Source organism: Ipomoea triloba, chromosome 11 (genome assembly GCF_003576645.1).
Source record: "Ipomoea triloba cultivar NCNSP0323 chromosome 11, ASM357664v1".
Classification (NCBI taxonomy): Eukaryota; Viridiplantae; Streptophyta; class Magnoliopsida; order Solanales; family Convolvulaceae; genus Ipomoea; species Ipomoea triloba.
In genome coordinates, this window is record NC_044926.1 from 18,607,058 (window position 1) to 18,634,496 (window position 27,439).

Consider the following 27,439-nt stretch of genomic DNA (forward strand, 5'->3'; position numbering starts at 1 on the left):
CGGGTCCCCACAGACGGCGCCAATGATAGCGTAAATGGAACCGGGGGTTATGATTACACTACGAATACGTATGTTTGTCAATAAGTGGGAGGGCGCTCGTAGGTCAGCCGGTCGGTCTACCGTAGGGCGACCGGGCAGTCTGAGGCTGAGAAATATCCCGAGTGGTAAGTAGTTACGAGCGGGTCGCTTAGAATAGCGCAGGCTGCTATTGTAGGGTGGTCAGGTTGCAATTACAGAGCGAGAATTACAAGTGAACGGTTACACGGGGTGTAGGCCGTGATATAGATTGATGTTGTAGGGTGAGATTACAAGTAGTGAGTAGTAGTAGTTACGATCAGATGGAGATGAGAAGTGACGGGGAGACCCCTCCTATTTATACTAAATCAAGTCGGTCTACGCATTTAATGCACCAGCTGCAAGTGGCTTGACGTGGCGTCTTCTTGTTGGCTTGGTCAGGCGGTCACTCTGCAGGCTACGCGTAGGTTGACTGGTCGAGGTTGCAGAGCCGTAAGTTGTCAATCGCCGGCCTGCAGGCGCAAGTTGGACTGCTTTACTTGTTGTGTAAGATAAGGTTTCAGCTTGCAGGTTGCGTCACCTTGTTGACCGACCGGTCATCCTACCGTAGACCGGTCATCTTACGGTAGATCGGTCGGGTGTGTTTCCGTCGGGGCGAATCCAAGGGTGATCCGAGAGCATTTTTGTCACAAGGCCTATCGATACGGGCGGTACGGTTGACCACAAGTGATTTATTCCGGTCGGGTTGATGGCTATGACGGACTGGTCGGGTGACTTCTTGTCGGAGCGGCTATACGGGTCAGTCCTTTGTGCGTATTTACCCATCAATAGTGATGTCCTATTCTCATGGCAAAAACACCTCAAAGAGTTCTCATGTATAATATGAGAATCACACAAGATTTCAATCAAATAATTAGCACACAACAATACATCATCCCTTTATGTGCGTTGAAATAATTGAAAGACAAGTAATAAAAACTTACCTTTCATCAAATTTAGACTGAAGATACAAGTTTGAATTAAAGCTACAGTTGAATTGAACTCTAATCTATCCTAATCTAACCTTGGCCTAAGTGGAGAGAAACTAGAAAGAAATTGTAGAGTAAAAGTATCAAAAGTCTCTCTAAAAAGTAACTGCCAATCCCCTTTTTATAGCAACTAAATTCACGCCACTTTGCATAACATTAAGCTGTTCACTTCCTTAGGCGTGTGGGAGGTGTTCAGCTGCATGTTTTCACTATCAAAACTTCAGAATTTGGCTTGATCTTTATGAAAGTTGTAGTTTTTCAAGTTAGCTTTTCAATGTTGAAAAAAAAAACCTTAATTTGGACATTCTTATGATGAGGTATGATCAAGATACTGAATAGTAGTTAGATTGAGCAGGAATTGCAATTCATGCTTTTCTGATCCACTTTTGCCCAAGGAAGATAGAAACAATCATTATTGAATGAACCATGGTCCACACAGCTGTGTGGACCAAAAATAAAAAGTACATTATTTTTATACTGAAGATACATTATTTTTGTACTGTAGGTACATTATTTGATATACTGTCAGTACAAAAATAATGTACTTTTTATTTTTGGTCCACACAGCTGTGTGGACCATGGTTCATTCAATAATGATTGTTTCTATCTTCCTTGGGCCTATAATCATGCATGGGCTACATATCGGCCTAGGTGATACATAAAGCCCAATCCAATACGGTATATTCTTGGATCCATTTTTCTCATGCGTCTGACTTACTGTTGTCTCCATCCCAGCTCTCGTCTCAAGTCTCATTTCGTCACTTTCCGCTTAGACTCGCTATTGCCTATTGCTGCGAAGACTCTTCCACACTTCTCCAGGAACGGGAAATCAGTCAATCACCATTGTCATCGCCAGCCAGATGCATCTTCATCTTTTTCAGCCATCATTGATTTTCAATCATTCTTCTGGTTAGCAGTTTTCACTCTATTTCTTCGCTTATTCTCCGTGATTCGATTTTCTTTCTCTGCTAATTCTGTTCTGTTTCTCTGTAAAAACTGAACAAAAACGAGTTCAGGATTCGTAGTTGCATTTATCTGTTTGTTTAAAGTTTCCTCACTTGTGGTTTTGGCGTGGACTGAGTATATTGGACATGTGTGTGATGCTTTATTTTAGTTGTCCGTGCGTGTAAATTACAATTGTACAACGAGAATTTTATTTATTTTCTTCCTAGGATGGGGTAATCGCTATCAGAATATCACGTATTTGATTGAATGCCAATTAGGTGTTGCTTCAACCTATTCTTTTGTAGTTTTGCTGAACTCTGTTTCTTGAACTATACATTCCAAAGCCACTTTGCTAAAAGAATTTTAAATCCCTACAATTCAAATACTATGCTTGCTTAGAAGATAATCCAAAGACAGTAGGGATGTAATGTCAATAGTACTGTCTCAGTGATTGCATAGTTACAATTTACAGTAGTAGGAATTTTAAGACAGATAAAATATGAACCTAACCTAAGATGGAAGCAACCAATATTTGTAGTTGAGTGTTAGAAGGTACAAATCTTAGTATATACCAAATAAATAGAAAACTTTCTTTTTGGGTGTGTGGTAGCCAGCCTTAGATTGCAGGAGACATGAACTTCTGCTGTACCAATATGCTTATGATGTCATCGTTTTTTTGATCGATTTTTTTTTCCTCCATGCAGTGTGATTTTGGCTTTTGTGCAGACTGGCTTCTCACAAGGGGTTGGTGGATTATGTTACATTAACTGTGTATAAAGGAGACAGGATTTTTTCTGATGGCATCAAGGGCAATATTGCGAAGGAAAAAGAGCCTTTTTCATTCCCTCAACCAAAATTCTTCTTTGGTTCGAAGTTTTTCAGGTTATGAGAACCGAGAATCCTCTAAAACTCATAACTCTTCTGATTGGAGCCGGTCTACAATTCATCAATTACCGAATATAGATGATAGAAAGGAAGAAAATTCACTTTATCACACTAAAGTTGTACCATCAACTACTTGGGGAAGAGGATTCACAAGTTACAATTCTTGGGAATTTCCATCCTTGGGTTCAAGGACTGTTAGGGCATGGTTTGTTTCACCTTTGCCGATAAGGTTGGTGTTGGACAATCAGCACTATTCCTCGACTGCTGCTGCAGGTCAGCCTGACTTTGGTAGTGGGAATGATAAAAAAGAAGAGGAAGCTGCTATTAAAAAAAAGAAGGAACCTTCACCAGAGGAATGTGACCAGGCAGTAGAAGGTTTGAGCTCAGTTAAGGCTAAAGCAAAAGCCAAACAAGTGCAAGAGTCCCATAAGGTTGTTAAACCTGTATTGAGGAGAATATGGGCTATGCTTCTTGGGATTGGTCCTGCTTTAAGGGTTATTGCTTCAATGAGCAGGTTGAAGTTACAGCTTTTTCCCCCAAGTATGACAGGTATTTGCACATCATATCTCTGATTTGATTCAATCTTTTCATTTCTGTATCTAGGGAGGACTGGGCAAAGAAGATGCGACATTGGAAAGATGAATTTAAGTCTACGATGCAACACTATTGGTTGGGTACAAAACTACTTTGGGCTGATATTAGGATAAGCTCAAGGCTATTGTTAAAACTTGCTGGTGGGAAGAGCCTCTCCAGGAGGGAAAGACAGCAACTAACACGGACAACAGCTGATATTTTCAGGCTAGTTCCTTTTGCAGTTTTCATCATTGTTCCATTCATGGAGTTTTTGCTGCCGGTATTCCTTAAACTGTTTCCGAACATGTTGCCATCAACATTTCAGGATAAGATGAAAGAACAGGTAGAAACTGCTAGAATTCTATCAATTGATCTTCAACTTTTTCTACCACATTGTTTTGTAGGTTTGAAAGTTTATCTCTTTCTCAATGTTCTTCTCTTCCCTCTCCTTCCATTCATTAGATTAATATCCACTGATAAGCTTGCTTATTATTATTACGGAGTATTACTTTTTTATTTTTTACCCTGGAACAGCCAACCTCTAATTTTTTTTTTGGGGGGGGGGGGGGGGGGTAGAGGCCAGGCACACCCTACTTAAAACAAAATGGAACAGTACAAGGAGATTAAGCCAAGGAGACTACTCCTTACAAGTACGTGAGTGCTTGTGTACAATAATGAAAAATAAACCAAAAGCAGTATACCTAGAATGTGAGTCATTGAGACTCTCAATGACTTGTTGACTTCCCAATAGAAATAGCATAAATCCAAAAGAAAACCAAAAACAAGTAATAAACTAAAAAGGCAAAAACACTTATACATGTATAAATTGCTATCTAAAGGAATGACCATGGCACACCAAGCTATCTTCAGCTCTTGCAACGAGCCAAGTGCACCCAACAAATCCATCAAGAGAAGGAAGCTCAGCAGTGGAAATATGCATATCACCTGCCCAAATAGGTACCGGACGCTAAATACAAAGATAAAAGAACCTAAGATTACCAGCCAGATAATCAATAACAGAACTCTCTTTCCTTCTCATCATAACAATCTGAAAATCTCAGCCATAGAAGCAGCCCAACCAAGACCATTGAAAGCCCAGCAGAACATCCCAAAACAAGCAAAAGAAACTTCCACCTCAAGCATGAAGCATTTCAGAAACCACTTGCAAGCTTGTTTAATTTATGGATTTCCGTGTCAATTTATTGCTTTAACCTTTTATGCTGCCAAAGTTTGAGGGTTCATATTTTCATCCTGGTTAACTGAATGTTGTACAACAGTCAACTTATATTTTCTGTTGCAGGTATAAACCATATAATAGGAATTTAGCCTCCCATTTCAGAAATTTCAGAAACTGACGTTGTCCATTCTTAAGCTAGGACGTAACTGATCTGTATGATAGGTGTATGGATTAGTCATATGATAAATCTTAATACCACTTCTTATTTGTTCTGACAGAACAACATTCTTTTCATCATTATACTTCGGTGTACAAATTCACCTTGTACTAAGTCTTTTATGTTCAGTATGTCCACTTCCTGATATTGTGGCAACTGTAAAATTTTAGGAGGCCCTGAAAAGGAGGTTAAATGCAAGGATAGAATATGCAAAGTTTCTGCAAGACACAGTAAAAGAAATGGCAAAAGAAGTTCAAAACTCTCGAAGTGGAGAAATAAAGAAAACAGCAGAAGATCTTGATGAGTTTATGAATAAAGTAACTTTCTTTTCTTTTCAGTATATGCATCATAATTGTTTTCAATTTTTTCCAATGTTATAGTTAGTATTATCATGGCACCTTCAATATTGACTTATTGAGTCTGGTTTATTAGTTTGTCTAGTTCATGGACGCTATCACTCTATACAGATATTATAATTTGTTCTTTGCACTCTTATCATTTCTCTTTTTTTTTTTCCTCTCTTTTTCTTAACCATTGAGAACATTATCCCTTCAATGATTAACTAGGTCAGGAGGGGTGCTCAAGTGTCCAATGAAGAGATTTTAGGCTTTGCCAAGTTATTCAATGATGAACTCACTTTAGATAACATTAGCAGGTTGTTGCTCGTGCTAAAATTTAAAGTTTACCTGCTTTGCAGTAGAAATTTCTGTTTACTCATGGCGTGACATAACAAATGCACTTTTCTAATGGCCTACAGACCCCGCTTGGTGAATATGTGCAAATATATGGGTATCAGTCCATATGGTACAGATGCATACTTGCGTCACATGCTTCGACAGAAACTCCAGAAGTAAGTTAATTTATGCTCATATCCAGTAACCACTTACTTTCATATTTAGCATTTAGCATTTAGTATATTCTAAGCTTGTAGAGGTGGTATGCTAAAAGTTTTAGTTCTCTAAGTGAATGTCACTTCTGCATGCCTACCAGTAATTAATGTTACCTGAGAGATGTGAAATAACAAGTCTCTTCTACATTGGCAATATTTTACATCATATGTAGACATAATTTTTGAATTGAATGATCCAAGTTTCCCAAAAGAAAATTAAAGTTGTCTCAAGCCTGCAAGAGGCTAGGATAATACTTGTTTCTTAATTATCCAATAAAATGTTAATCTTTCATCTATGCCAATAACTTGGTGTGCAGCAGTTCATTTCTCGTATATTATAGATATTGTATTTGGATTTTGAATTGCCTGACATTTTCTGTTGAGAAGTTATGGGTCTCTATTGCAGCCCCTGTTCTCCAACATATTTCTTTTGGTTTCCCCTCATAATGTTTCCTCACATTTTGTCTTAGGGATTTCTTGTATTGCTTGATGTATCCCTCCCTCCCATTAATATCTTCACTATAAGTATGTATTTATTTAAAGACCAGAAAGGCGTGCAACCTGAGCATGAGGAGAATGCTTACACCATAACCTACTCACCATAAGCTTTAGCACCTATTAATTTCCCAACAATCAACAACAAAGAACTATAAATCTCCAAAGTCCATATACCCAAAATTCTCTTGCATAAAAGGTTTTTCAATTAAAGAAATCATAATTCACCATCAATGAGCATGTACACAGGTTCTATCTTGTCCCTGTACTCTTGAATTTAATTTTTCTGTCCTGCTTTGCCCCTGTTTTATTGCTTCTCATTTCTCCCATCATCAAAATTCTATTAATCATCATTTAATCCCTAAATTAACCAATTTCTATGTCCTCTCATTCCTTTGTCAAGTTCCATATTAAATCCTGATTGAAATCAAGTTGTGGTAGAATTGGCATACCTTTCCCCGTTTACAAATATCTCATTGTTGGAGCTGCTGTCCCAAAGGTGTCAGACTCGGACTTCCCTGTTTGAGGAATCACCAACATCTTCATCTGAAGCATATTTAACCCAATATTCTTAAGGCCCTTAGTTCTGCTTTTACCATCAGTGGAAATGGAAGTTAGATGATGATGTGAATACTGAAAATGCTGGTTGGATGAAACTAAGTAGTCATCATAGAATTCTAGTGAAGGCAAAGGAAACTTCTATGTAATGGTCATTAAGATCACTATATGTAATCATACTGAGTGGCGGATTGGAAAACTAGAATGTTTGTAATGTGGCTACAAGTAGTGTGGGATTGCTAAGATAGATATGTGACGGAAATAACAGAAAGGAGTCAAAGGACTTTATTTGAAGCAAGAGACAAATCAAGAAAAAATGATTAATAATTTTGATATGTCCAATCCTATGGTTGCACTGGTCTGAGAGTCTGGTATGATTATGATCTAAATAGGAGAGGCAAAAGACTGTTTCACTAAAACTTGCTTGGATTGAACACATTAAGAAAGTTATGATAGCTCCTAACGTCACGAAAGATTTAACACTTAATAAAATCAGATAGAGAAATAGAATCTATATAGCCAATGTCAAACTAAATTGAGATTAAGGCTTAGACACTTAGTTGAGTGTAGTAACAAAGCAATGCAGTTAAGCCTCAAGTAGTTGTTAGTTGTTCTTGTGATAGTTGTAAGATAGTATGTCTGTAGATTGTTATTGATAAGGCAATAAGTCAAGATGCAAATTAAAGTGGAAAGTAATCAATCAATTAAGCTATTTACTTATTGTAGCACACAATCAGATTTGCAGCATAATTCATGGGACTAGAGCAGAAAATTAGGGGAAGACAAATCACCTAAATTATGCTATTTATTTATTCATTGTATTAGATTATAAATAAGGAGCCTCCCCTAGAGTGAAGGCGTCACATATTGGTTAGAAAACATTAGCTATTATAGCCGGGTAAGAGCATGAAACTCTTGCTGGAGGATGTCTTAGTGACAACCTTGTTCTTTTTCGCAATTCAATACAAGCATTTCATCTTTCTTGTCCCACTTCCTTCTTCTTTACTCTAACAAATTGGTCTGACCTGCCCCGGAATGACACACACGAATGGATTCTTGTGTGGAGATGTTAGAGAAGAACCAGGAGGAGATACGTACTGAATTGGGCACAATGAATGATCGGTTTGCGGCTAGGATGTTTGATCTACTTGCCCTCCCTTTCCAAGGCATAGGGCATGGCAATGCCAGTGCTTCAACAACTGCCATCCCAACGCTGAATTCAACCTCGCCTTCAGAACATGTTCACCTGGACAACACCTCGCTGCCCATTGGAAAAACAGAACTCCCTACCTTTCAAGGCACAGACCCGATTGGGTGGTTGGCTAGAGTGGAGCAGTCCTTCGCCATTCATCACACCCGAGAAGATTTGAAGGTCCCAACAACTTTCGTCAGTATGGAGGGGGTGGCTCTACATTGGCTCCGGTGGCTACAACAATAGCAACCCACTCTCACATGGGCTCAATTCACAAATGACCTTTAGGAAGAATTTGGTGAAGAATTGCATGGGCCACCATTCGAACTGCTCACCGCACTTCGCCAAACGGGCTCGGTGGATGAATTTATCACTACATTTTGAGCTCGAATTGCCCAAATTATGGATTCTCTCCTTACATTCAATTAGGACCTTTTCTCAATGGCTTGAAACTTGCAATTCGGGTGTGGCTCCAACCGAATGATGTGACGGACCTCCGAATGGCGATTCGTGTGGCTCGTGCTGCAGAATGGGAAATTGAATTTCTCTCCACCGGCTGGCTCCCTGGACGCAATCTGCAAGAAGAAAATACAGCGCGCTCCAGATAATTCCTTCACATAATGGGTTTACTTGGTCTAATGGGCCTGAGAAGAATTACCAAACCAATTCTTTTTCAAATTATTCACAGCCCAAATCCATTCCAACCCAGTCTCAATTCTCTGGTAGCAATCAAACATCTTCCTTCTCTTCCCAAACACAACTTGGGTTTCCTGCTACACAGTCTTCAGTGCTCAATTCCGGCACGATGATGTCTTGGGCTCTAGGCCTCTAGCACGCCATATTCCAACAAAGAGTATCTGGACATGTGCGCCAAAGGACTTTGTTTTCATTGTCAGCAATTGCAAAGTCCACTTCATGTATGCCCAAATAAATCCTTGCGAACTATAATTGCACCAGAGGATGATGAGGACGAAATAGTCAACGAGCCTGGTGTAACTGACCAGGTCGACACCGGACAATATTAGGCAGTTTTCCCACTCTAGCCTTGGAGACAAGGCTGCTTCATTGGCGGGTGCCAATGATAATAGGGCAATCAGTTAAGATGCATATGAAAATGGAAAATAATCAATCAATCAAACTATTTACTTATTGTAGCACACAATCAGATTTGCAGAATAATTCACGGGATTAGAGCAGAAAATTAGGGGAAAACAAATCACATAAATTATGCTATTTACTTATTTATTCATTGTATTAGATTATAAATAAGGAGCCTTCCCTAGAGTGAAGGCATCGCATATTGGTTAGAAAACATTAGCTATTATAGCTAGGTAAGAGCCTGAAACTCTTGTTGGAGGGTGTCTTACAGCCTTGTTCTTTTTCGCATTCAATACAAACATTTCATCTTTCTTGTCCCACTTCCTGCATCTTTACTCTAACAGTTATGATGGTTGATATTGCCATATTGGTTTCATTTAGCTTATAGCAGGAAAGTGGTCCTTTTTATTTATGTTTGAATTTTAAAATATTTAAATTTACTTCTCTGCTAAAAATGTATGACAAAGTGCTGAAAACAATACTTCTCAAAATTAAAAAGTAAAAAATAATTGTTAACTGTTTAGATGAGATAAGCATAAAATATTACTTATGCTCTTTGGGCAGGATAAAAAATGATGATAAATTGATACAATTAGAGGGTGTGGAGTCGCTCTCTGAGGAGGAACTTCGCCAAGCATGTCGAGAGCGGGGTTTACTTGGACTACTTTCAGTGGATGAAATGCGACAGCAGGTATAGTTTTGTATGTTTGTCATTTTTGTATCTGTCAGTAACTATTATCTCTAACAGGTCAAGCAAATGAGAAAGGATGAAACTAGGAAACTTTAAGCTGTGAAGAATACACACTTATAACAGTCAAGAGCTAGTGGATTTGTAGTTTGGACATAATTAAGTTATTGATTCTCTATTTATAGCTATGTCTGAAATTTTGTTAAAAGAAAAAGCTTCTGAACTGTATGTACTGAAAACAAGTAGTAGAAATTCTGTAGTGTTAATAAGGGACAGATTCTGAACCTCATGATAGTTGATAGTGTTTCAACTATAAACTGTCAAATTAAAAGTAATAATATTTTGGGTCCTTGGTGTGCTTTGTGCTTTGAATGCTTCCATTTGGAGGTATTGCTGTGTTTAGATCAGATTTCTTTTTCCTTTTTCCTTCCCCCCCCCCCTCCCCCCCTTTAAAAATGAGGTAGGAAACTTGGAATGCATTGAAATGCCCATTGGCACAAAGATAAAAGAGCTGTAGCAAAGTGGGGAGAGTGAAAGGATGAATGTAAGGGATATAGCCTTTAGTTCAATCAATAGGGAGGATGGAATTCTTAGTTCCTTTTGCATCTTCGATGACATTCTCAAGGTGCTGGCATTGCTCTTGAAAAATGTTTCTGTTATTTGTCTAACATATATTCAATATATTTCTAAACAACCAAACAAAGTATTAGTGGGATTGTGTCGGCACTTAAACAACAATTCTTGTGCAGTTGCGTGATTGGCTGGAATTATCTCTCAACCATTCAGTTCCATCTTCTTTGCTAATACTTTCTAGGTAATTTACTGTCTCCCTGTTTTTCTGACTGGGAATTTTTAGTATTGATTAAGCTTGTTGACTTCTCTACTCTCTCCAGAGCCTTTTCAGTCTCTGGTAAAGTGAAACCTGAGGAAGCTGTTCAAGCAACACTCTCTTCGCTCCCAGATGAAGTAGTGGATACTGTTGGAATCACATCCTTGCCATCTGAAGATTCTGTTTCTGAAAGGAGAAGGAAGCTGGAGTTCCTAGGAATGCAAGAAGAATTGATCAAGGTCAAATGTTATTTTCCTTTTTTTTTGTGTGTGTGTGTGTGTGTGTGTGCTGGATAACCATTTTAGTAAAACGTGGAATGTAGAATACAAATCAAGGTGTGAAAGGTTGTTTCGAATCAGCAGTGAATTGGTTAGAATTAATACTGTCTTTATCTTTATCTTTATCTTCTTTTTTTTTTTTTTTTTAATGCTTGAAATGATAAAAAAAATCTAGATTTAGCTGGAACTTTGGGATGTTGGTTTAGCACTGGCAGAGATTATAGAGTAGAGAGTTAACATCACAGTATTTTATGCGGTTGCTCTGTTTCACTCAATAGATCAAGGTTGATCTAACTTGTAGAATTGCCAATTGCTTCAATGCTTAAACTCAACTGACCTCCTTTCAATCGTAAATATCATTTTTTAGTCTTTGATTTTGCAATGTTATATTTGTCATAAAATACTTGGCACTTAGCAGCTATAATAAATTACACTTCTAATCCTATCTTTTGATCCAATTTTATCTTTAAACTATGTTGCTTAACTTCTATTTCTGACATTCTAATCTGCAGGAGGAGGAAGAGAAAGAGGAAGAGGAGCAGGCTAGGATGAAGGAGTCTGCAGCTAAGCAGAAGGATGTTGCTTTAGAAGAAATGACAATTCCAACAGCTAGAGAAGCAGAAGAACTGGAGAATGCCAAAAGCTTAGATAAACAAGAGCAGCTTTGTGAGATCAGTCGCGCATTGGCTGTTTTAGCTTCAGCATCTGTGAGTACCTGGCTTGATAATTTAATTATTGTCATATACTGACTAATAACATCTGATTAAGATCTTGACTTGTTTTCCTGCTGATTTTTTAGTCGGTGAGCCAGGAGCGGGAAGAATTCTTGAGACTTGTTAAGAAAGAGGTAGCTTCATCTTTTATCTATTGAGTTTTATTTATTTATTTATTTAAAGTTATTTATTAAAATTACTGGTGTATTAGATATTTTATTATGCATTTGTTTTGGATTTTGTACCACCAATTTTCTTATTAAATTTTATGATTGCTAATTTGGTGTTTCCTAAGGAAGAATATTCATCTTTGAGCCTTCTGATTTCCTATGTGATCAAATAATGCACATGTTAGCAGTAAGGTTGTGAATGTTGGGTTGGAATTTGGGGCCTAAAAAACAGGTTTATTTAGTTCCAAGTTTTAGTTTGTCATGTTACTGAAATCTTTTGGTGGTTTACATATCTGATAGAAACTCTTGACTTACTGACACTCAAGACTATCTTTTCATTTCATCAAGATATCTATCTTTATACATTCTCTGTCAATGTACAATTTGATAAACAAAGGGTAGCACTTTGTGATTCTCTAGATTTTAACAGTGTTCCTTCTGCAGATAGATTTGTACAATAGTGTTGTGAACCAAGAGGGAACTGATGGTGAGGAAGAAACCAAGAAGGCCTACAGAGCAGCTAGGGAGGATATTGATGACACTACAGAGACAACTGTAAATGATAAAGTTTCAGCAGCACTCATTAACCGGGTAAGGCTACTAAAAAATGTATTGGTTTCTGAATGACTTGCATGGCCAAGTCATGAATTTATACTGAAGTGTGTGAGCATATTATTGTGTTGTATTCTTAATGTTACTTCTCAATGTTTCACTTTTCAGGTTGATGCCATGCTCCACAAGCTTGAAAAGGAAATTGATGATGTGGATGCAAAAATTGGTGATCGATGGCGGTTGCTTGATAGGTATGCAGAGCTCCTGTGTTCTAAAGACCTGATGGTATCTGTGTATCTAAACTTGATGGATGCAGACTTATTGTTAGGATCAAGCGCACAATTTTTACTCCTATTGGGACTCGAACCTGACTCTGATAGGATCAAACATTTACCACTACGCCAAAAGCTATAGCCCGTAGCAAAGACACAACTCTATTTCCTTATACCGCCAGCAGGGTGCTAGATTTGTCCCTTCAAGCCTCAGCCCAACAATCCCCTAGCCACCTGGTGCTGGACTTTGCCATTCACCAGCCTCCGCTCAAACTCATCTATTCAAACTCAGATATTGGCTGAGTTCACTTCATCCATACCTCAATTTAAACTAAAAAATTGTCAGTGTTAAGATAGTATCTATGTATGGATGCCTTTGTTTCATTGGTCATTGGTTATGCAACACTAATGAGGTTGCTCTGAGCTTCTTCTTGGGGCTTCATGTGCCCTATGCTTGGTGGTTTACCTACCTTGTCCAACTGGCAAACAAAAGAAACACACTAGAGAAAGAAAGTACCTTATAGTGCACCTGCCGATGTTACAAAACAATATCAAGTAATGGAAGACAGTAGTATTGATTAAACATCCTATTCTAGGTATTCATCAGATAAATAAATGTGCATCTTGCCTTAGTGTGGCATCTACTAAAGTTTCTAGAAATTGAAACCCTCATTGTCATCTATTTTCATCTCACTTGTCAATCCTTGATAGTTCTATGCGAAGAAGTTCGTAGCAGATAAGCAGTTGTGGTCTGTGTGCAGGGATTATGATGGCAAAGTTACTCCTGAGGAAGTTGCTTCAGCTGCTAATTACCTCAAAGACACCTTAGCTAAGGAGGGTATTCAAGAGCTTATCAGCAACCTCTCTAAAGATAGAGGTAAATTCCTGTCATTATAATATTTTTGCTTTTACGCCATCAATGGCTAATAATTTGATGTTGATGGTTTATTTATTATATCCACACTGGATAATCATAAGCAACTGTGAGGAAATCAAATTTAATAGAGCTAATACCATTTTTAGTCTTTCAACTCTGGTTACATTTTCACTTTTAGTCCTCAATCAACAATTTGATCGAATTTAGTAAATGACTTTTTTTTAATCGACCAAATTTAGTCTACAAAATATTTGAAATGCCCTCTCTTGGACAATCTATTCTTCACATGTGAGGGTATTTGGAACTGCATTTTGTTGGTGAAATTAATTGTAGTTGAGGTACCAAAAGTGGCGTTAATTCAAATCTAATACATAATTACATATAGTGATATTAATTGCAATTTCATTTTCTGGGCTAGTATATTTCAAAGCATGATTTTTTTTCTAATATTTATATTTGATAACAGAAGGAAAAATCCTTGTGGAAGATATTGTCAAATTAGCAAGCAAAACGGGAGATTCTGAAACAAGTGAAGAAGCAAAAGCCTAAGAGGCAAACGGGCTTCGAGTAGGTAACTGGAAATAGAGCTGCCTCAGCTTTTTGTGAATCATGGATGCTTAATATATAGAGCAGAAGTTTAATTTTTTTTTTTTTTGTTTTTGTTTTTGTTTTTGGTTTATAAACAATAGAAAATATTCTCAAATTTTACCATTTTGTTGTTGATGCTTTGGCTTTGCCCTTTCTGGCAAGTTTGTATATTGATTATACTATCACCTGTCTCATATCGAACGATATGTTACCTTTTTCAAATTTCAATAAATTTGTGAAAACAATAAAAAGTCTTAGCGAAGAAAATTGCATTATTGGGCATCCTTGAAATACTCATTTTTAAAAATTGTGGATAGTAGTCATATTTGTTGAAATTTGTATGCCAGTTGGCAGTTAGCTCCCAACAAATATATTAAGTAAGATAAAATATAGGGAAGAAAGGAGGGACCAAAGTGTAGTTCTTTCATTCCATCATCATCCACCATGCATATATATATTATACAAAGGTAATAATGGATACAATAATGATAAGAATAATGATGGACTGTTACATCTGTTATACTGTTACATGAGGGACGGAATCACTGTGGGGGCAGCTGCCCCCACTCACCCACCCCCACCCCCACCCCATATATAGCCTTTGTATGTATATATGTATATATATATACATATAAGAAAACAGATAAAAGTTAACCGTTGTTAAGCTTGCAGAGTTGGTAGGTGTGCGATTTTCAATTGTATACGTACATATATAGCTTTCTTCATTGCTTTTTTAATATATATATATATATATATATATATATATATATATATATATATATATATATAGGGTTGCACTCTCGTGCGAACTCTCGCCCAGGTAGGAAATGAGAACGCTCCATAGTCGTCCACGTGTCCAGATCAACGAATCAGATGCAATTTTAAAAGAATGATGCGGTGGAATTTTCGTAAATAACTGGAACTTCGGTGCGCCTAGTTTCACTTAAAAGTGCACCTAGTTTCACTTACAAGTGCACCTATTTTCGCACCTATTTTCATTTACAAGTGCGAGTAATTTACCTTGTTAATATTCATACACCTATTTTCGCAAATATTTTCACTTACAAATGCAAGTAATTTACCTTGTTAATATTCATGCACCTGGGTGCAACCTAGGTGCACCAAGTTTTAACATAGGTTGCACCTAGTTATAACATTAGGTGCACCTAGTTATAACATTAGGTGCACTTAGTATTGATGCTCACTGTACAATTCACTTGCACTTGTAATACATTTNAAGTGCACCTAGTTATAACATTAGGTGCACTTAGTATTGATGCTCATTGTACAATTTACTTGCACTTGTAATACATTTTACTTGCACGTGTGCACCTATTTTCACTTGCAGGTGCAAGTAATTTACCTTGTTAACATTTATGCACCTGGGTGCACCTATGTGCACCTAGTTATAACATTACATGCACCTAGTTATAACGTTATGTGCAACTACATTCCAGACACGTGGCGCGCTGTGATTCGTCCGCAGTTCTCTCCTGGGCAGCCAGTACGCACCTGAACGCGATCCTATATATATATATATATATATATATATATATATATATATATATATATATATATATAANTATATATATATATATATATATATATATATATATATATATATATATATATATATAATAAGATGTATAATTTATAATGTATTTCCTATTTGAATTATTTTATCAAATGAATTATGTTTTATATAGCGTTATGAATATTTTTATAAAGTTTTGATGTGTTTTATTTTCCGCATATATTCAACAATATTTATAATGTATTTTGTAATTTAACAATTTATTCGTATTTGATATTTGTATTTGAACCCTGTGGCACTCGGTTTACACTCCCACATGAAAATGAGTGGGTTCGAGCCTCAGTAGAGGCGACTGTGAACTCTTTGTACAATACTACATTGTAATAGAGTTAGTAGTACTTAAAAAACATTTTTGAATTTAGTTTACCTTTGCTTCTTGGCCCCCCTTCAAAAGAAATCTTGGATACGTCACTGTTTACATACACATAAAACGGTATAATGAACATGAATTAAACACTTAACAAAACACACATAATTCATGTTCATAATGCACATAATTTATGTTCATTATATCATATTTATGTGTATGTGTATTATAAACATGAATTCTGTACATTATGAAGTTAAATTCTGTGTATTGGATCAGAGTCCACAATGCACTGTGGACCCTGGTCCACGATATAAAGATTGATACTAGGTCAACAAGTCACTTTTTGATGCAATTGTAATTTTTTTTAAAAGTTGGATGACCCAATTGCAATTTCGTGTGTAGTTCAATGGCTTATTTGACGCAAATTTCTATTCTTATTTATCCTTTTTTTTTAATGATGTGAAAGGAAAAAAAAAATCTCTTAGCATTGCAATGCCCTTAGGCCTTGTTTGGTACCATAGTTAGCTTATAGCTAATTTTGACTTGTTTGACCATTATTAGCTATTTGACTTGGTTAAATAGCCAATATGAGTGTTTGGCAGTAGTTATGCCGTGGACCCAGGTCCACCTTGCAAGGTGGACCTGGGTCCAAAAATGACGCCTTTTTTTTTGTTTTGTTTTGTTTTTTTTTTTTTGTTTTGTTTTGTTTTTTTTGTTTTTTTTAAACATATTGGCCTGAAATGTGGAACACAAACTCTACATTCACATACACTATACTCTAAATTCACAATTTGTAAACTCCACATTCACATATTACAGGATTATATGTTTAGTAACTATATTACCACTGTTATGCATTCACACATTCAAAATTCTATATTCACAGGTCTTATACTCCATATTCACAACTTGAGAACTCCACATTCACACATTACAGGGCTACAAGTTGTTGCTAGAACTTTTTAACTCTATTACAGATTCACACATACATAACTCTACATTCACGATTTCTATACTCCATATTCACAATTTGAAACCTCCACATTCACACATTTCTGGGCAACTCTACATTCACACAATCATAAGTCTACATTCACGATTTCTATACTATACATTCACACTTTGAAACCTCTACATTTACACATTTTTGGACAACTCTATATTCAGCAATATGTTTACTAATTTAAAAAAAAAAAGACAAAACGGCGTAGTTTTGGACTCAGGTCCACAGATAATTTGCGAGTGTTTGGTTAATTAGCTTTTTGTAACTATTTATTGCTCCAAAACGCTAAAATTTTAAAAGTTTTCTCAAAGCAGCTCTTTTGATCAGCTTTTCGAGAAAATAAATTATACCTTTAAAGTCATTTTGCATGCAACCATCTATCAAATAACAACTAATTTACCAAACATTTTTTGACAATTAGCTAGTTTTATCAGCTAGTCAAACATGCTAAATGCTATCAGTTAACATCTATTTTCCAAGCACCCCTTTAGCAAAATTGTACTATGTACTTTGTAGTTGTTCCTTGGTCTGTAAGTCATGATACAAAGTTAGAACTCTAGCTAGCTATTTTAGAGTGGAGCGTCACTAATGGCTCAATAAGAAACAATGATCATATTTGATAACATAGTTAGCTTAGCAACTAATTTTGATTTGTTTGATCATTATTAGCTGTTTGACTTAGTTAAACAATCAATATGAGTGTTTGGTTAATTAGTATTTTGTAACAACTTATTGCTAAAAAATGCTAAATTTCAAAAAGCTGCTTAAAACAACTTTTTCAATAAGCTTATTGAGAAAATCATTTTGCATGTAATCAGCTATCAGTTAAAAACTAATTTACCAAACATTTACAATCTGCTAATGCTATCAATTAGCTAGTCATACCTACTAACCCTAGCTAACAACTATTTACCAAATACCACCTTATGATCTTCGCCTTTCACCTATGCCCAGCACAGGAAGTGACTACAACTTCATTAGGTTATTTAATAAAGTTTACCATATACTTAGCCAGATGAGAAAATACCCAGTTCTACCAAAAAAGACGTACAACTTTATTAAGTAATGATGTACGTAAGGTGGTGATAGAAACAAATGGTGAAAATGTCGTTCCGTTGGGAATTGGGGCTATGACACGTACTTGTATGAATTACTAAATTCTAAGCACTAATGTTCTGGAATTCATAAGGATCCAAGCAAGCTATGATTAAGAATGGAAAATAAAACTAATATTTTTGGATTTTTGAATATAAAGGAATGCAAATTAAACACGGATAAACTATATGATAAAAAATGGGTCTATATTAGGGTCATTGCTTTCTTGATGCACTAACAACTCGAAAATAGGGGAAAAACAATTCACCAAATGATTTATGGCAATGTACATAAGAATTCTAGTCTAAGCTACAATAGTACGCAATAAACAAGAATTAGAGTAGGATTGCCCCACTTTCGTGATACATCAATCCTAACTCTTAAAACACAAAAGCATTATAAGCCCCAAATCACCTCTATTTTCATAGAAGAAAAATTGAGTTTGAAATTGGTTAGGCTTGAGTCTTTCACCCAATTTTCATTGAAATGAAAGCCTCTCCAAAACAAGCTAACAACTGCTGCGCAACAATCATTAACAAGAGGAATTAACAATTCAATTCAAACATAAAAACCCTAGGTGGGTTACTTATCCCCTTTATGCAATAACTACCTTCCTAGCATTAAGAATAGCAATAGAACCCTAATCCAAACTTAAAAGCTAACTACTCACACATTATAGATGTAAACAACGTACGCACAGGTAAAGTAAAACATCACCAACATTGCAATAAAATTGAAAGGAAGATAAATAAAGAGTAAATAAAACTTCTCTATTGAAGATGAAGAAATCCACTCCAATCCACGATGAATAAAACTTCTCGATTAAATGCACTGGGCGCTAACTGCAATTTCTTCAAATGGGATTCTCCTTAGCCAATTCGAGGAAAGGAAAAGCTGTGAAGTACAGAAACAAGTGTGTTTTTAGGGATTTGTTTTGCTTACTAATGAAGTGAGTTCAATTAGCCGTTCTCTATATGTATTTTATTATAGCATTTTGGAGTTCCTTGTATTAATTTGCTTGCTTATGAATTTGAGTTCTTGGGCAATACTTCCAGTGAACCCTATTTGGTTCAAACAAATGTGCACGTCAATGGCGTCGGCAATAGGAAAGAAAGAGAGAACTAATTATTGTGATTCATTAGTGTAGTCAAGCTTTTATTATTATTATTATTATTATTATTATTATTATTATTATTATTATTATTATTTTTAATGAATTTAATGAAAATGTTTTTATTTTTAGGTTCGTGGTGACTGGTGGATGACACGCCCATTCGACTGCATTCACCGAACCTGAAACGAGAAAAAGTTAAACAGGAGGCGAGAAATGAGAAGATTTACTGTAATAATGGCGGAAGGGAAAGAAGCGGCGAACCTTGGGGCCGACTGGGGTGCTGCGTCAGAGAGGAGTCTTGGACTCTTGGTGGTGCCACAATCTGTAAAATAAAAAAAAATAAAAAAAATTTAAAAGCCTCCGATCCACATCTGCATAGTATTACTTGTAACTTGTAGGAAACCTGCTAAAAATGCTAGACGAAAAACAACTAATGGTAAATGGATCAAAATGTATGTTCTAAAAGATGAGGGTGTGACATGAACAATCCAATATAGTTCAGAGTGCGGGATGACACTTTAGCCATTTATTTATTTATTTTTGGGTTGGATAGCAGTCGTACGTTGGTGGTTGAGAAAAATGGGATGCACTAAAGTTTGAAACGTTGCAGCTACCTACCCTGAAAAATGGGTGCGCTTAATGCATGGTAAAAATACAAGTACAAAACTAGCCCCAAAAACTGCACCAATAACTTCACCGTCTTCACGTACTTGATTGCTGCACCGCAAATTATGACTATACTTTTTTTTTGGTAAATTTACGAGGTCTTTCTCTATCCGTTTAACAGTCCAAGTTCACCCACGTTCACTCTGGGAGGCACGGAAACTGGCCCAAGGGGAATCGTCACTCGTGGGAATCAAACCTAGGTTTTCCTGGAAATTATGTATATACTGATTGTTAATTTTTTTTTAAAGGAGATATTTAGTCTATGAGTTATATTCATATCCACGACTCAATTTGTCAGTTATAATTGTATTTATTTTTTACTCCTCAGTTATGAGTGAAATGATGTATTTGGTGCCCGACGTTAAGTTTTCGTTTCAACCTTATGGAAATTAAAACCCAATAACGCTCTATTATTGAATGGGTAAATAGTAAATTCACATATTATACTCCTTTTTATATTGTAACCATTTTTTCACTATTATTTTCCACTTTCTAGCTTTCTATTTCAAGGTTTTTCAATATCAAAAGCATTTCAATAACTTTCGTATGGCTTGTTAGGAACATGAGTCTCGTATAAGGAACACGAGACTTAATACAAATAAGGGAACACTTGATCACCGTCTTTAGGTTTGTGAAACACAATATCCTAAAAGTTTCTAATTTCTCTTACTAAATAACAACGGTAATCAAACCATAACTTTTGAGATACAAGAACATGTGAAAATTTTTAGATTGTCTTTATGAGAAATTCATAAAGAGAGTAATTTGAGACTTTTAGTATGCAAAAATTCTTTTCTAAACTCTACAGTAGTTTAGTCAAGAATCATATACCTGGCAACATATGAAAATTCTATTATATATATTTCTATTATCAGGCATCCCCTCCTCTGTCCTCTTAAAAATCAAAGTAATGAAAGATAAACTTGGGTCTTATATAAAGAACTTGAGACTCAGTTAGGAAAGTTACAAAAGTCGTAGATTTTTCTTTAATTACTCTAGTTTTTAAGAGGACAGAGGCGATGAATCAGTAGTTCATTGCAAGTGCATTTTAGAATGTTCTCGTATATATGTGAATAGTTGTTATGTCATGGACCCGGGTCCACCTTGCAAGGTGGACCCAACTCCATGTTCACAATTTTAGTATTCTATGTTCATAATTTTAGAACTCTATCTTCACAATTCGAGAAGTACATTCACTCGAATCAATTCTGTAGATTGGGGCTTAAAAGACTAACGGTTGTACTTTTGGAACATATACATACCATGCACTCTTTCCTCACTAGGTTTTTCCCATTGGGTTTTATAGTGTGGTTATAACGAGGCGTGAGTATGATATAATAATATTAATGGAAAAAGTTGCAAATAAATACTTAAATAGGCAAACTCTAAATTATGTCCCGAAGTCTTATGATTGTACTCTTTTTTCCCTTAACTAAGATTTTTTTCCACAGATTTTTTCTTAAGTTAAGGTTTTAACGAGGAAATCAGGAAGGTTGTTGTCTTCAGGGGAGCAACTACATATCGGTACACATAAATTATTAGTCTAGAAGACCAACAACTCTTACAATCCTGAAGATTAAATCCAAACTATTATGCTTGTACTCTTTTTCCTTAACTAAGTTTTTTTCCCACGGATTTTTCTTAGTGCAAGGTTTTTAATGAGGTAACCAATATAATATATGATTCTTTTTTATGTATATATATCATGTACTCTTTTCTTCAACTAGGTTTTTTTCCACGTGCAGTGGTTTTCCTAGAGGCATGAATATATTAAAGTATATTACCCATATCTCTTGTACTCTTTTCTTGTCGTCTAGGTTTTTCCCACAGGATTTTCCTAACAAGTTTTTAACAAGGCAAGATCGTAGTCAAACAATAATGTCCAAGAGGAAGTGTTATAATGGACATTATTATGTAACAGACATATATATTTATGTCCCTATTTATGATTTCCGTTATAGATGTATATTATATATATATATATATATATATATATATATGTATATATATATATATATATATGTATGTATATATGTATGTATATATATATGTATGTATATATATATATGTACTCTATTTGGAAACAAGTTGTTGATGGAATGAAATGATGGTTCCTTTTCTTATCTTCATCACTTTTGTCTAGATTTCCCTACTTTAGTTTATGCTCTAAATTGTAAACAATATACCGGTTAGAAGCTAACGGGCCAAACGGGCACAAGATTTTCAACAGTTTTACTTGTGGTGTGATTGAGTGGATGAGAACTCATCAATCTTTAGTCAAACGGTAAGGGATTGATCTCTGGACTTGAGTATGGAGCAGTCTTAACGTGTCTACGTAGGGATTCAATGAGAAGATTAATTATGTGTCCCACTGTGCACCCTCGGAGTTATATAATGAAATTAGCGTGCGTGACAAATAAAACTAAAAAATAGAATTGAATTCAAACAATAATGTATATCGTCAAATAAAATTGAAGTGTAATTAAAATAATATGATGCCGTTTTACTTCAAGGTTTACGTTGCTATACGGACCATGGTCCACGATAAAATTTGTTGTGGGGGAGGGGGCAAATTATTATTATGTGGACCATAAGAAGGTACATTTTTAATATACTAATAGTACATTATTTAAATAATGCACTTTTAGTACTTAAATAATGTACTTTCACTGAGTACAATGTACATTTTTTAATATACTAAAAGTACATTGTTTGTGTACCGAATGTACATTACTTGATGATATATAAAATAATGTACTTCTAATACTCAAATAATATACTTTATGTACATATATAATGTACTTTTATTTATATTCTACGAAAAATACTACATAAACTCCCATTTCTTACTCCCATCTTTTACTCCCTCTCATAAATTCTTGATGTAAATACTTTTTCTAGGACTCATATGATGAAAATATCGAATTATCATTTATCATATCATGAAAATGATGAAATAAAATGATGGAATAGAATTTAGAAATACGTGTAATAGTAGAACTCATGTTCAACACGGCTATCCTAGTCTTTAATTTGGATGATAATGCTGGCATCCTGGCAAGATATTGGAGTATTTTCCTTCTCTCTGTTTCAGTTTGCAAGGATGCTTTTGTTATTAATTAATAAATGACAAAACCTTTGTCAGGTTGCATGTCCTTAGGGAAAAACGCTCACTGACCCACTGACCACCACAACTTTCTACAGATCGAACTTTAATACCCAAATCTCTTCTTTTTTTTTTTCTTTTTTTTTTTGGAATTAATACCCAAATATCTGAGAACCCGGAAAGCTCAAATGGAAGAAATGGTAAAAATTCCAAGTGAAGAAGAAGTGGGATTCATGAGAGCCATGGGGCTGCAAAGTGGGATAGCAGTGGTGATGGTTTCAAAAGCTGCCATTGAACTTGGGGTGTTTGAGATCATTGCAAAGAGTGGTGAAGGAGCAAAGCTTTCTGCTCAACAAATTGCAGACTGTCTTCCCACACAAAACCCTAATGCACCACTCATGCTGGACAGGATGCTTAACTTTCTTGCTAACCACTCCATTCTCAGGTGCACACTCACACAGGACGACCATCAGTGTTTATACAGTTTGACACCAATCAGCAACAACTTTGTCCCTAATGAAGATGGGGTGTCTCTTTCTTCCATGCTACAATTGATCACTCACAAAGTATTTGTTAATTCCTGGTATCAACCTTTCTCTCATCTTCAATTCCTTCTGTCGTTTGAGACCATAGCAAGAAAAATGCACAAAAACAACCTTTTTTGACAAAGTGTTAGTCTTTTATATAAAAGACAACAGTTTGTTCCAAAATCGTTGTTTTTTATGCAACACTTTTATCTAAGACAACGATTTTTATCGAACCGTTGTTTTCAATAGACAACGATTTTTAATCGTTGTTTTTGATATATAAGACAATGGTTAAAAATCGTTGTCTTTGAGTGTGACTTTTAACAACACTGGTCTCATTAACATTTGGATAGACAACGGTTTTTAATTGTTGTATGTCACAACACACTAATGACAACAGTTCGGTAAAAATCATTGTCTTTTGATATATAAGACAAATGTTAACAAATGTTTTTTCTTTGAACGTGACTTTTAACAACACCGGTTTCAATAATAGATTTTTTTATCTAATAGTAAATGTTGTCTATAGACATTTTTTTTGGGTGGATACTGTGAACTACTCCTCTCGTACCATTTTCAGTCGATTAATAAGACTTGATTGGAGTTATTTTGAATTCAATATAATTTTTCATAACATTTAAATTTAAGTTTAGTATTAGTATCTAAAATTTATAAATTTAGAAAGTATTGTAAAATACAAAAATAATTAATAACCAATAAAGTAAAGAAAAAAAATTATTTAACCAATGAATAATAAATATGACAAAAAATGAGATAAGCGTGTATATATATATATATATATATATATATATATATATATATATATATATATTTGGAGATAAAAACTTAATGCATTAAATCAGGAGCTTCTCTGAAACTAAAGGCTTCAGCTTCTTTCACATTCAAAAATACCACTAACCTACCCCATCATCTATATGAGAGTGTAAATCGAAACACCGGGTACCATTAAATCACAAGATCTTTGGCATACCACGAACATTTTTGGTTGCTAAGAACTTGCTTTCATCATCCCTCAAAATCCATCCTATCCATTGCATTGTTATGTACATCAATGCCGCGTCAGTGTTTAATCCCGTGTGCAACAAACTTTGCCGCACTGCTTGTGGTCCCCATTAGCATGCATCCAATTATCCAAAAAGGCGTAGGCCCTACGAAGCATCACATGCATATCAAAGATCACACCCTTCCAAACATTTTCATTTCTACTATACCACATACACCAACAAGCCATCACAAACTTAGTAAGCAATTCTCCACTCAAAACCTTAACATATTAAAAACACCATGCAATGACATCATTACCATGTGTAGAATTAGACTATATATTTTTTGTTGACCGGGGCGTGGACCATTGAGATTGGGGATTTAACCTTTGAGAGAAGAGTATATATTTTTTATTTTACACTTTTGGTTTTTCACTTTTATCTTTGAACTTTTATGACATTTTTCATAATTTTACTATTATATATATATATATATATAGAGAGAGAGAGAGTGTTAGGATCATATGAGATCACTTGTTTAGGTAAGACCGTGAGATCAGATCTTGTGCATCCATTTAATAATTTAATGGTCTAGATTGATTTAAGATGCTAAGTTGAAGTGTGTGCGAACGATAATAAAATGTGTGCGAATGGTGATTAAGTGTGTGCGGACGGTGATTAAATGTGTGCGAACGGTGATTGATGTACAAGATTTGATCTCAAAACTTTTTAATGGTCTAGATTAATTAAGATTCCAAGTTGAAGTGTGTGCGAACGGTGATTAAAGTATTACATGGATGCACGAGATGTGATCTCACGATCTTACCTAAGCAAGTGGTCTCACTGGAACCCTACCCTATATATATATATATATATATATTTGACTATTTTAAATCTTGCAAAACATAATCTTATGGACCAAAAGAGGGGAAAAATACTCTTAGTCACGGAGGAAAAAACAGTAAGTAGGACATTTAATTTGTTTGGCACATTTAACTATTTAATGTTCGGAAAAGAATGACAAAGTATACAGAGATTGATTCTTATGTTAAAATATCATAACGAGTTCGAATGTGAATTCACACAGTGACTTTGATTTATATCTCAAGTGAGAGCAGGGTGGAGCCTCATCCTTAAGCCATAGCTTTCGTGAAGGGCGTACTTATCTATAAAAGTAAATATCTTGAAACCTAAAATTCACATTTTGTCTTTTTAGTTAAATTCAAGTGATAATTAAATTTTATTTTGAATATTTAAAAATTTTGAGTGAACCAAATAATAATTCGCATACGTTCGGTTCTGTTGAAATTATTTTGCATTAGTTTCGTATTATCAAAATTTATTGAAATAATCATATAACTTGAAACAAACAAAGTTATATAACATTATTGTTACATGTAGTATCCGTTCATACCCAACAAGTCAATATCGACTCTCTCAACCTACTGAAGTACAACAAGTCAGTATCGACTCCACTTAGACTCCACTTAGGTTTGAACCCATGACCTCTCATAAATGAGAGGTCACTTCATGCCGCTTGACCACAAGGTCTTTGGCAAGATCGGTAGGTTGAATCTACTATACCTCTATGATTCAAAGATTAAAAAGGAAAATATTATGTGTACTCTCATTCTCTACTCTCAACTTTTTTACTCACACTCAAAATCTTGGCATAGACACTTTTATTGGGATCCATATGAGCAAAATAGCTTATTAGTGTCCGCCACATTAGGGAGTAAAAATTGAGGGAATAAGAACCGGGAGTACATGTAGTAGAACTAAACTAAAATGCCATTTTTTGGGCATAGAATCATCGTGCCGGTGGTTCTTGTTTTACTCATTTTACATAGATGAGTGAGTTTGGTCATGTTTGATAACATAGTTAGCTCATCAGTCAATATATTTTGACTTGTTTGATCACTATTAGCTGTTTGAATTGGTTAAACTTTCAATATGAGTATTTGATTAATTAGCTTTTTGTAGCAGCTTATTGTTCCAAACCCCTAAAATTGAAAAAGCTGCTCTTTTCGATCAGCTTTTTGAAAAAGTCATTTTACATGTAATCAGCTAACAACTAAAAGTTAATTTACCAAATGTTTTTCTACAATCAGCTAATGCTATCAACTATTCAAACCAACTAACCCAATCAACTAACAGCTATTAGCTAAAAGCTATTTATCAAACACTCCTTTGTGTGAAGGTATGCATTAAAAGATGCTGTGCTTGAAGGAGGAGTACTCCCATTCAATAGGACCCATGCATTTGAAAACCCTGGCAAAGACATTAGATACAAAGAGGTAGTGAACAAAGCAATGCATGACCATAGTGCAATTGCTATGAAGAGAGCTGTGGAGTGCTACAAGGGTTTTGAGGAAGCCAAAGAAGTGGTAGATGTGGGTGGTGGGTTTGGTGCATCACTGTCCTGCATTGTCTCCAAGTACCCTAACATCAAGGGTATCAACTTTGATTTGCCCTATGTTATTAAAGACGCTCCTGCTATTCCTGGTATGTACCCTAAACTTGAATTGTTTCTATTTGTAATATATTCCAAATTCTTTAGTACTACCGAGTTTCTGCATGTACTCATCATTAGCGATGGCCTTAGGGTAGGGAATATGCACTCCGATCCTTGATCTCACATATTATAAGCATATAATTCAAGAGGAAGCAGTGTCATTTTCTCTTTATATTATATATAATTAAAAAGGTAACAAAACATAATAAATTTAAAACAATTTAAGAGTTAAAATACGGTACCAAATTTAACAAGTAGTTAAATATACTAAGTCAAAGATAATGTCTTACTTATTGCTAGGTGTGGAGCATATTCCAGGAGATATGTTTGATAGTGTTCCCTGTGGAGAGATTATATTCATGAAGGTTAGTGCTCATTCATTGCTCAGTAAAATATACATACTAGTGTAAAGACAACCTGCGAAAGAAGGTTTTTGATTTTAGGTTTTTTTTTTTTTTTTTTTTTT

At 35.3% G+C, this 27,439-nt stretch overlaps 2 protein-coding genes across 2 annotated transcripts in view; both read left to right on the forward strand.

Moving 5' to 3' along the window:
* The first annotated feature begins 1,783 nt into the window (after positions 1-1,783).
* On the forward strand, positions 1,784-14,314 carry LOC115996593 (mitochondrial proton/calcium exchanger protein-like). The gene is made up of 15 exons (XM_031235893.1): positions 1,784-1,952; positions 2,693-3,387; positions 3,477-3,789; positions 5,011-5,157; positions 5,407-5,495; positions 5,598-5,690; positions 9,637-9,763; positions 10,510-10,574; positions 10,654-10,828; positions 11,380-11,574; positions 11,667-11,714; positions 12,195-12,341; positions 12,471-12,553; positions 13,336-13,451; positions 13,918-14,314. The coding sequence occupies exons 2-15, from the start codon at positions 2,786-2,788 to the stop codon at positions 13,998-14,000; spliced, it is 2,283 nt and encodes a 760-aa protein (XP_031091753.1). The 5' UTR covers positions 1,784-1,952; positions 2,693-2,785; the 3' UTR covers positions 14,001-14,314.
* An 8,555-nt stretch (positions 14,315-22,869) lies between these two features.
* Positions 22,870-27,439, forward strand: part of LOC115997239 (caffeic acid 3-O-methyltransferase-like) — a 6,138-nt gene continuing 1,568 nt past the window's right edge. Inside the window, exons 1-3 of the mRNA XM_031236756.1 lie at positions 22,870-23,510; positions 26,659-26,963; positions 27,274-27,338. Coding sequence (XP_031092616.1) covers positions 23,116-23,510; positions 26,659-26,963; positions 27,274-27,338 — 765 coding nt within the window. The 5' untranslated portion in view covers positions 22,870-23,115. The remainder of the gene's footprint in view (positions 23,511-26,658; positions 26,964-27,273; positions 27,339-27,439) is intronic.

Coding starts and splice junctions, on each gene's coding strand:
- LOC115996593 (XM_031235893.1), top strand. CDS start 2,786: ATGGCATCAAGGGCAATATTGCGAAGGAAAAAGAGCCTTTTTCATTCC. Junction 9,764..10,509: donor TGGATGAAATGCGACAGCAG/GTATAGTTTTGT, acceptor ATTCTTGTGCAG/TTGCGTGATTGGCTGGAATT. Junction 10,829..11,379: donor TGCAAGAAGAATTGATCAAG/GTCAAATGTTAT, acceptor TCTAATCTGCAG/GAGGAGGAAGAGAAAGAGGA.